The 10,709-nt window shown below is 47.3% G+C and overlaps 1 protein-coding gene across 8 annotated transcripts in view; it reads left to right on the plus strand.

The window, feature by feature from the left end:
* Daam1 (dishevelled associated activator of morphogenesis 1) overlaps positions 1-10,709 on the plus strand; it is a 167,160-nt gene that overhangs the window by 144,197 nt on the left and 12,254 nt on the right. For all 8 annotated transcript variants that reach the window (XM_010611204.3, XM_010611205.3, XM_010611197.3 and 5 more), the window contains 3 exons: positions 2,324-2,430; positions 3,884-3,972; positions 4,677-4,845. In XM_010611204.3, coding sequence (XP_010609506.1) covers positions 2,324-2,430; positions 3,884-3,972; positions 4,677-4,845 — 365 coding nt within the window. The remainder of the gene's footprint in view (positions 1-2,323; positions 2,431-3,883; positions 3,973-4,676; positions 4,846-10,709) is intronic.

Raw genomic sequence — 10,709 nt, forward strand, 5'->3', positions numbered from 1 at the left:
ACACGCACACACACACACACACACGCACACACACACACACACACGCACACCTACTGTCCTGTCTCTTCACTGCAGCTGAGGCTCGTGAAAAGTTGTCCTCACTCACTTCCTCTTCATTCCCATCCCTAAAGCTGAGGACACTCACAACTTGCCTTTCGGCAGAGCCAGGGGCCCCTTTGCCATTGGTGTCTCTGGGTTTCTCGGTGCTCTGTGGCCTCTGACGGCCACTGGCTCTGCTGTGACACCGTGCCCTCCTCCGATGGTCCCTCTTCTCCACTGCTTTTTCCTCTGGACAGTTTCTCTGTCGTCTCACTCACATCCATGCATCCCTCCTACAACCAAAGCCAGTAGTGTGACGATCTCTTTAAGGTTTCAGACCCACCTGTCCAGCTGCCTGTGAGAAGTCACCGTTTGGTTCTCTGCGGACTATTTCCAGCACTGGCTCATTTTCTCCTTCCCACCCCACCTCTCACGTCTTCTTCCTGGTTTCCCTGCTAAACACGCTGCGTGCTGCTGTCTGACCCTGAGCCCAGGCCTCACCTGTGACTCTTGTTTCATTTCTCACAGTTTACCCATTACACCTCAGGCTAGTACGCCTCAACCTCCCACACAGCCCCAGAGCTCATCCTCATCCGTGCTGAGCCCAGGATTCCTCACCTGTCCCTTAGTCACTGCAGCAGCTACCTTGTCATGCTCTCCTATCAATTTTGATCCCTTCTAATTCTTTATTCTGAAAGCGCAGTCACTCGCTCCTTTACGTACAAATGTTAAGGTACTCTGTGTGTGTGACCCCAAAATAAAGACAACTACTTCTTTTTTTTTTTTTTTTGGCTTTTTGAGACAGGGTCTCACTATGTAGTTGAGACTGACCTGGAACTCACTGTGTAGCCCAGGCTGGTGTCTAACTCACAGCCATCCTCCTGCCTCAGCCTCCCGAGTGCTGGGATGACAGGGGTACGCCACCACACCTGGCAGTTCTTTTTTTTTTTCTTTGTTTGGTACTGGGGATCAAACTCAGGCCCTTGTGCTTGCAAGGTAGGCGTGGTACCACTGAGCTAAATCCCCAGCCCTAAAGACAACTTCTTGCAAGGCCATTACTGCTGCCTGCTCTTGCCCAGTCCTACTCCTCCCGCTGTCATTACCAGCTACTCTTCTGGTGTAGATGTTCTGCTGCCCGTCCTGGGCCCCGGGCCCAGTGTGCGCACCACCACGTCAGACGTGTTTCCGACCCCGTACCACTGCCGGTAATTCCTCCTGCCCCTTTTCTGTTTCCACTTCCTTCTTTGTTGGCGGCATCTACACTGCCTTCTCCAAGGCCCACCAGTAACCACTCTCCAGTCCAATTACTTATACAGGATGACCAAACATTGCATGCTTTTTATAATTTATATAAGATAATATAACAAGAAATATAAAAAGAACAAGTTATTCAATACAAAATCAACTGGTTGAAATGACACCTGCCCGAGTGACACTGGGGACAGTGAGTATCCAAACAAATGCACTGCCCAAGCGATGCTGGGGTAAACTGTTAAGCGGTTCAGTCCAGCAGAACTTTGTAGACCTGCTAAAGGACCATGCACCCGGTGCCAGCAGGAATCCCACAGAGGATCTGAGCATTCGGGGCATTTGATGGGGAAAAGCGTGTATGCATATCCCCGCGAGTTCGTTCGCAAACGTGTGTATCTTGAAATCAGACAGGTTCAGAAGTACTTTTTCCACTTTAAATACTGTTGCTACTTCTTTTTATGCTCTGCTCGTTTCGTCCTCCAAAGTGAAATGTGAAATCAAACACATCAGGTCCCGTAGCAGTGTTCTCATTCCTCTCTACCTGGATCCGTTAGATGGAGTTAGGTAAGTGGAAAACTAAGAAAATCGAGTGAAGTGCAGTGGCATCATTCATCCAGTCACGATGTAACAGCAGACGGCACAGCCCTGGGCGTCAGAGGCCTGAGTTCTATTTCTAACACTTGCACGGCTCACTTTGTAATCCTGGGTAAACCGCCGAATCCCACCGGCCCCCGGTCATGTCTTCCAACAAGTGTCCGCCTCTGAAGTTCCTCGTGGTCGGCACAGAGTGGGTGCTGGAGGAAAACTCCCCCAGTTCGTGCTTGAGAGGTGCCAGAAATGAGCTGTAGACCAGCTTAACTCCTTTCAAGTACAAATGTAAACATTCAGTCATTCCCGTTATGTCTTTATCACCTGTGAGCAGAGTTTATAATTCAAAAGTTAAGATTGCATCTTGGGACAAATGAGCTGAATGCATGAAAATGTCCTGTGGAAATGTAAGTTATAAACTTTGGCTTTAATGTCTGCTGTTTAGCTTCTGAAGTTTGTTCCTGAAAAAGGTGACATAGACCTGCTGGAGGAGCACAAACATGAACTGGATCGGATGGCCAAGGCTGACCGATTCCTTTTCGAGATGAGCCGGTGAGTTGGAAGACGCTGGAGATGAAGGAAGCCCTTACCTTCCTAAGAAAGTTAAACTTGCAGTTCGCATTTGTTTACCTTAAAACATTTTTAGATTCTAAATCTTCTCAAGTCTGAGTTGTGTAGAATTGGACTATCTGCTTTTGTGAGTTCTCACCCTGGGCTGTGAGCCAGCACCGCACGGTGTCTCTGGGCCTCCTCATTTCTGTGCTGTGGCCTTATGGGACCCTAACTTCCATTCCCCTTCTCACTTTGATTTCTTGGAGTAGCTTCCAGTGTGACAAAACTGAAGGAGAAAGAAAAGACAGACTCTGAGTTGTCAGCCTCGAGCCCGTATGAGTGAACAGCCAGGGTGTGCATGTGAAGTCGGGGTGCATGTAGCCCTCACTAATCAGTTGTGGCATTCCTCCCAGAGCCCTGGCGAGCTCAGAACCCTTCTCCGGATAGCCCCGGGCAGCTACGGCGCTGTATCGGGCTTGGCATGTGAGCTGGGTCTCCGCCAGTCCAAGCCTAGCAAACCGATTCTGTATTAGAGAGGGGCCAGTAGTCCTGAAACTTGTGACCCACCAGAGGCCCGTGAATGCAGCCACGGCGAACGCAGCTGTCTACCGCTGCCATGTGCAGACTCATGGTGCTGTTGCTGTTGTCCCGTCCCCACTTGCCGTTTTACACACTGCTGTGGAACAGAGGATGGCTTTGAAGTGCTGACAAGTGCACCCGTCCCCCTCAGAGTAGATGGGCAAGTGGCCATCTGAAAGAGCTACCACCTCCTAAGCACCCAGAGCTTTGTGCCCATTGTCCTCGAAGCCCCGCCGGAAGGGGCCGTAGGGAGGGAAACGTTCTCTTGCATCTGCTGACAAGAGGAAACTCAGAGCAATGAGGGATTGGAGGAGCGTCCGTGCTGCACAGATCTGCTGGGTTATGTGCCGCAGTTTTAAGGGAGGGCCTGATACCTGGTCCTGCTGGGCTGAGGCATTCACGCTAAGCGGGTTGGGTCGGGCGTTGATACCGGGAATGCCCAGGGTAACGCTGAGCAGAAAGAGCAGCTCAGCTCTGCAGTGCTCAAAGGCTGCATGTGCCCCTGTGCCCTCTAGTCGCCCTCTGGGAAGGCAGAGCTTGCCAGCCCTGAGGGGCGCTGATGAGAGGGCAGCAGGCTGCGGTGGGTGATACTGGAGACAAGTCTTTGTAGTTTTGCCGAAAGCCACATTTTGTGAAAAGTTAAACTTAGAAGCAGCATAGGAAACTGTCCTGCATCTGCAGTAGTATGGAGTCTTCCCATTGTCCCTCTGTGTCCGCCACTCTCTGGGAAGGGAGTGGCTGTGGTGACAGCAGCGGGCTCTCCATTCCCTGGTTGGTGCTCAGGGTCTGGGGCATTTACCCACATGCCTGGTATCGGTCAGAGATGGGCTGTCGCATTGAGTGAACCTTAATCCATCCGTGCTTGCTCTTGTAGGATTAATCATTACCAGCAAAGACTGCAGTCACTGTACTTCAAAAAGAAGTTTGCAGAGCGCGTGGCAGAAGTGAAACCCAAAGTGGAAGGTAAAGCCGGCGCTGGCCGTTTGTCCAGTGCTCACTCAGTGACGTCCAGGTGCTCACAGAGAACAGGCCCTTGGTGACTTTCTGCTGGAAATCTCTGGAAATGTTACGGTCTGCACTCGGCCTGTCGGCTTAGCGTGGACTTTTGTGAGAGCTGGCACAGGTCCCAGGCTCTCCTGCTGGGCTGGGCTTTTGACCTCTTGTGTAGCTCAGAGATTAATCTGACCGCAACACAAATAACCTGTAATTAGCTTTCTTGCAAGAGGCCCTTTCTCGATTTTTCCAAAAGTAGAATTGAGGCTTTTATAGCCAAGGCCACCAAAAAACACAGCTCCTGAGTGTGAGCCAGGATCAGAGCTACTGGAGCTCCAATCCTTTGTGACGCCTTGAGCCATAAACATGTCCCAAATTTGACCAATTCTCCATCAGTAAAACGATGGAAACACCAGACAAATGAGCGTTTGCAAAGGGATTTGTGAGTGGAATTGCTGTGCTATACATTTAAGCAGTCTGCAGCGGCCTGTGGCTCTCTAACCACTGTGGCTCCCACACTCCTCTGCTTACAGTGTAGGTGTTTTCAGGGTACTACCCCGAGCAGTCTAAGCACTGGGCCTGACACCTTTGATCTCTGTTATGGAGTGTGACTTTAGGACAGGTATCACTGCAAGTCTCGGTTGTAATAACTGTGTTTTTATGTGGTCTTGAAGCAATCCGTTCTGGCTCAGAAGAGGTGTTTAGGAGTGGTGCCCTCAAGCAATTGTTAGAGGTGGTTTTGGCCTTTGGAAATTATATGAATAAGGGCCAAAGAGGCAACGCCTATGGATTCAAGATATCCAGCCTCAACAAGATTGCGGACACCAAATCCAGTATTGACAAGTAAGTACAGGACCTCCTGGCACTTGCAGCGTCTGGGTGATTGGGTAGGGCTGGCTTGTCCCCCGCTCGTGACTCATCCGTGTTTCCATGGTGAACTTCTCTTCCTCCTCTGGCAGTGACTCCCCTCTCTCCTAACCACGAGCACCCCCAAGTTCCCTTCATCGAGTTCTCCACTCACGTTCAGTGCACAGAAATGCCATCTATTCCAAGTTGTCCTTTCCTAGGCCTGCTTTTTCGAGGGGAGCAAACTTTTAAATTATAGTATAGTATACTAAAGAGAAGTCAGTAACCCTAAATGGACAGCCTGATGAATTTTGATGCATCAAATCCTCCTGAAGAACTGAGATCAAGAAAAAGATCACCAGATAACTCTGGAAATCTTGATAGTCACACCTCTCTACAGAGACCTGTGTTCCAGAGAAAAGGAACAAGCCCATAGCTGGGGCTGGATCGTAAAACTTGTTAGGTTTTTAGTTTATATTGTCCTTCACATGTTAGCACTAAGAGCTATATGAAAAGCTTGTGATGCGAAAATGCATTTTGGCTGTTGGTATCAGCTGCTCATCCCAAGACTCATTAAAGTTCTTCCTAGAAAGTGTTCAGCCCTGCAGTTTGGGGGAACAGATTCTGGTTGGAAATGTCAGGTAGTAAGAACACTCTGTCACTAACAGGCAGGTTCACAGTGCATATTAACTCTAGTCTCCCTGAGAGCTCTGTTTCTCTGAGTTTCTCACTGGCTTCAAAGGTAAGCTTCTCTGTACCTAGACTATTTTCAGAAGTATGGCTTTCATTATCCCTAGCCAATGAGGTTTTCTACCCTGTATGCCTGCAGGGTTAGTGAAGCATGTGTATGATAGCTCTCAGTCCATTTCGGAAGAAATATACCGTGTGTGAACCTGTTACATATCGTGGGGAGACAGAGCAGCTGCGTTACATCACCCGCCACCTTACTTTCGTGTGTGCTTGGTCTTTTTCATAGCACATTCATGTTTGATTATCACAGCAGCCTGTGAAGTTCCGAGGCCAAATCTGTTTCCACCTGTAAGGAAACTGAGGCTGCGGCAGCCTGTGGCTCATTTAGCTTGCCTAATGTCACAACAAGCAAGTATCTGGCCTCATTATCACCGGTTCTGTTGGTCTGTCCACAGCTGCATTGTCACCAACAGGTAGATCTTATTTGGAAGCTAATTGTGCCAGGCAGTTGTTTTCTAATTAATGAGAAGGGGGTAGTAAAGTGTGAGTCACTGACTCAGAATAGGATTGTATTGTCCCTATGAAGTCACAAAGGACTTCCATGTTATGGAAAAGAAATTTGTTTGGCAACGCCGATTCACTTTGGTTAGAGGTGGGCTTGAGTGTTGTGACTTAGCCTTGTGAATTAGCAAGCTGCCAAACTATGGGAATATTTGTGAAGAAAGCATTTGTATCCTCCTGATCATGAAGTTCAGTAGATTAGTTCTTGACCCTGGCTGCTGCTCACTAGCATCACCCGGGAGTTTTAGCAGACACCCTGCGGGCCTCGCCTCATTCCACTTAAATGCTGAGGGTTGGCCCAGGCGGAGTCCAGGTGACTGCGCTGTGGGGGTGTGGGGCAGAGTCGGTGCCAGGGCAGCCAGAGGAACACGGCTTTGCTTGTGTTGTTGTCACACACACCCCTTCCGAACGGGTCGGTCTGGGGTCAGCCCTGTTGCCACAGAGAGGGAGTTGACAGCTGTGACTGCCGCAAAGGGCTCTGAGTTAAGAGCTGAAGTGTTGCTAAAAGCAGAAGCGATTCACGGTTTCAGAGTATCGCATACCTGATGGCACAGCCATGGCCCAGTCCCGATTCAGCCCTGAAATTGGGGCCTTTCTAGCTCTCCGCCCTTGCGATGAAATCTTTGTTAAATTACATTTGCATCATTACATGTGTATAGTAAACCGTGACCTCGCTCATCACAGGGAGTTGGGACGTGTGCATAACATGTCGTCCTCCTTTTTAATCGTCTCCCCATCCCTTGCAGCTCGTGGATGCTGTGTCGTGTAGAGACGTGATATACCGCATGTATTTTTTAAAAAGGCAGGGATAGTACACGATAATCGCAGTCCTCCCTTTGTGTTTTAGCCTCACTTCCCTTCCTGTCCTGTCTTGGTTCTCTTCCCATATGCCAGCGACCCATCTTGCTCTTTCCTATTGCCCGTCTTTTAATTTGCACTTTATATATTGGGATTCTCATGTAAAAGGAACCGTGAAATATTTAGCTTATGTGTCCGATTTGCTTCACTTAACGTTATGGTTTCAAGGTGCTCCTGTTTTCCTAGAACTGGATCTAGTCTGTCTTTCTTGATGGCAGAGTAGCACTCCATTGTGTGCTGCTTCCAAGATTTAGCTGTTACGGTTGTGCTGCTTTATGTATAGGTATCCGTGTGTCACTGTCATAGTGTCTTTAACTGTTTTGGGAACACACCAGCCTCTCCAGCATTTGTCATTGGTTGATTTCTTGATGACAGCCATTCTTTCTGGACTGAGAGGGAATCTCAGTGTTTTAATTTGCATTTCTCAATTGGCCAGAAGTATTGAACATTTTTTCATGTTATTTATTGGCCATTTGTATTTCTTCATCTGAGAAGTGTCCGGTACCAGGAATTGAACTCAGGACCTAGAGATTGCCAGGAAGGCGCAATACCAGTCAGCCAAATCCCCAGCCCAGATGCCTGTTTTTTTAATTGGGTCTTCAAATTTGGTGGAAGAGTCTTATTTTATTTTTTTTGGAGGGTTTTTTTGTGGTGGGGGGCTGTTGTTTTGTTTTGTTTTTTGGTACCAGGCATTGAACTTGGGACTTTGAAAGTCCCCGGCCTTGTTAAATGTTTTATATATTGTAGATTATCAGTCTTCTCTCTGAGGAGTAGGTATAGGTTTTCTCTTCATTCTGTTAGTGATTTCCTTTGCTGTGCAGAAGGTTTTTAATTTTATGTGATTCAATTTGTTGACTCTTGGCATTTTATGTCTTATGTGAACGGGGTTTTGTTCCGTAACTGTCTGCCTACACCTGTTTTGTCTTCCAGCAGATTTCTTCTATTCTAATGTTTAGATATTTGATCCATCTTGACTTTAGTTTAGTACAATGCATTTTTTAAAACATAGCTTTTAAAGTATATTTGTGGGTTTTTTAAGTCTTTCGTCTTTCAGTTTTGAAGTTTTGTTCTCCTACTGGTCGCTTTTGCTACCCATAATTTCAACATAGATATTAATCTCATGTATTTCTGATTGAAATCTTTTCATAGTCTCTAATTCTTTGTTAAATTGGTCATTCGTGTTTTGTGTTGTTTTGTTTAGCTAAGCTAACTTTTTATTTGTGTCTTCTGAAAACTTCCCGGTCATTATGATTATTTCTTTCATTATCTGTTTAGTTAACATCCTCTGTGATCCCACGGAGTACCTCTTTGATCTGTTTCTAACCTCTGTTAGGCATTTGAGTAATTCAGGTGTGTGGTTTATGCTGCTCTCCCCCTCACCTCCCTCACATTGGCTTGTGGAGGTTGGGAGTTTGGGGAGGCATTGTTGCCTGGTCTTCTCATGTTTCTGTTGGTTTTTGTTGTTGTTATGTTTTTTGTTTTGTGCTGACAATTGTGGATGCTTGGAGTGTAAAGACTTCATTGCTAGTACAGTGGTACCTTACTTTATGAACTTAATTATTTCCAGGATTCTGGTCTCAAACCAAATTGGACAAGAACCAAATCAAATTCCATAGTTGGGTTCAATATTGACCTTATGGAGAAATTCCAATTTGGGTAGGGACCAGAATCATGGAAAGAGTTAAATTCATGAAATGAAATACTACTGTAAAGAGATGTCTTCAGTCACTTTCAGGGGTGTACCTAGGCCATTGCTACTGGTAGTCCTTTGCTTCTGCCCCAAGATTCAACCACCTCTGTTAATTTGACAGTGGACGATGCAGGGAAATTGGTCCAGCACTGACTTCTTGGTGAATGTACCCTAGGGTTATTAATGTCACAAAGGTAATCTAGGTGTTGGCTCACAGAAAGAAACCATTAACAGCAAGAGTTATCAAACAAATCAACTACAGTAGTATCCTCTAAGGCAAATTGGATATTAATATACCCGAAGAACCAATCATGTTCCTCATCACTGGTTAAGAAATTGACAGTTATACCTTAAACATTAAGACCACCCAGTATTTACTTACAGCTGACATGTACCAAGTGCTAATGGTACAGTGCCCCACTAGTGGTAGAAGAGAACTCAACAGTAATTTTACAGTTAACTATTGAAAGATTAGTAAAGCTTTATGGTTATACTAGTAAAGACACAGGGCTTGGGAACAGAAAAAGCAAAAGGAAAAATATGAAATCTAACCTATATGATATGAAAAGGAGAGAGAAGTGGTACAAAGGATCTTACTGGAGAGTAGAAGGGTGTTTATGGAATTAGGTAAAGGTGACAGAAAAAATTGATGAGAAATAGAAAATAAAAGAAAAAGTTATGGAGAATAAAAATAAAGGAGAAAATTTAAAGGAACAAGTAAAAGAAAGAAAAGCAAGGAAAAGGTCAAGGAAATATCCCAAACCCCAATAAAAAGAGAGAGCTGCCAGGCTTGGTGGTGCACGCCTGTAATCCCAGCACTCGGGAGGCTGAGGCAGGAGGATCGCTGTGAGTTCGAGACCAGCCTGGGCTACACAGTGAGTTCCAGGTCAGTCTCCACTACATAGTGAGACCCTGTCTCAAAAAACAAAAAAAAGAAAGAGGAAGTGAAAGAAGAAAAACGGGGAGGGCATGCACACTCACAGAAGAGGAAATTCCTCTATGCTTTTGAATGCCTGGTTTTCTTCCAGGATCTACAATTCTGGGACGCTTCAAAATGTGTCTGTTCCTGCTTACCCTGGTAGATTAAAACAGGCAGTCAGATGCCAGATCCATGCAGCACCAGCAGGCAGTGGGACTAAGACAAGGGCTCTAGTGCTGTGTCTTTCAAATGCAGAGCTACTCAGGCTGGGCCTCCTCCCTCATCACAGGGGCAGGGCCCTCAGGAGGTCTCTCTCATGCCCACTCTCCCACCGTGACTGTCTCCCCTGGCTGTCTCTCGCCTAATCACTGTTGGAGGGCAGCACCGTGGGCCCTGCGGAGAAGCCAGCCTGCAGCTGCTCTGTGCTCTGGCTTCGCACAATCTGCCCTTCCCAGCATGGCATCCGACCAAGCACTCTCCCCAGGGATGCGGTGGCCTCTTGCACCAGCGTCACTCACCAGCTGTGCCTGTCGAAGGACACCTGTGGGAACAGAATCCTGTACTCGCCCTGCGGGTCACAACCACCGCTGTCTGTTTCACCACTGCATTTCTCCTTTGGGTCCCCTGGAGTCTCCAGCTTTCATTTTGTCTCTGTGGATTCAGCCTCCCCTTCCCACTGGCTTTGTGCGTACTTCTCATTGTGTTCTGTCTCTTCGGTTTCTCTGTAGCTTTGAATTTTCCTGACAGATTCTTCCTTCCTGGTTCCCAGGAATCTACTTTGTTTTTTTTCTTCCCCAAGCTATTCTTTTCCGGTGTCCGGATTCTGAATCTCAAGAGAGGCAGAGTCGCCGACACTCAGCTCTCCACCCACACCCCATGAAATCTTAAGCATCATCAGTAACCGCCGTCAGTGAGTTTCTTTTTAGATTTGAAAAGTACCGAGTATTTCTAGCCTTTCAGATGGCTGCTATCTTTGGTGACCCGAACACCCCTCCCCAGGTCTCCCTGTCCCGGACTCGCAGGGCACCGGGGTGGGACAGATCTCTGAAGGTGAACGCGAGCTCGCGTGCCCCGCCAGTGCTTCACGTCCCCTCCGTCACCTGTTACGCCACCCGGGCTTTGAGGGTTGCTCACGATGGACCA

Source organism: Fukomys damarensis, unplaced genomic scaffold (assembly GCF_012274545.1).
Source record: "Fukomys damarensis isolate Sample0158 unplaced genomic scaffold, DMR_v1.0_HiC HiC_scaffold_21, whole genome shotgun sequence".
NCBI lineage: Eukaryota > Metazoa > Chordata > Mammalia > Rodentia > Bathyergidae > Fukomys > Fukomys damarensis.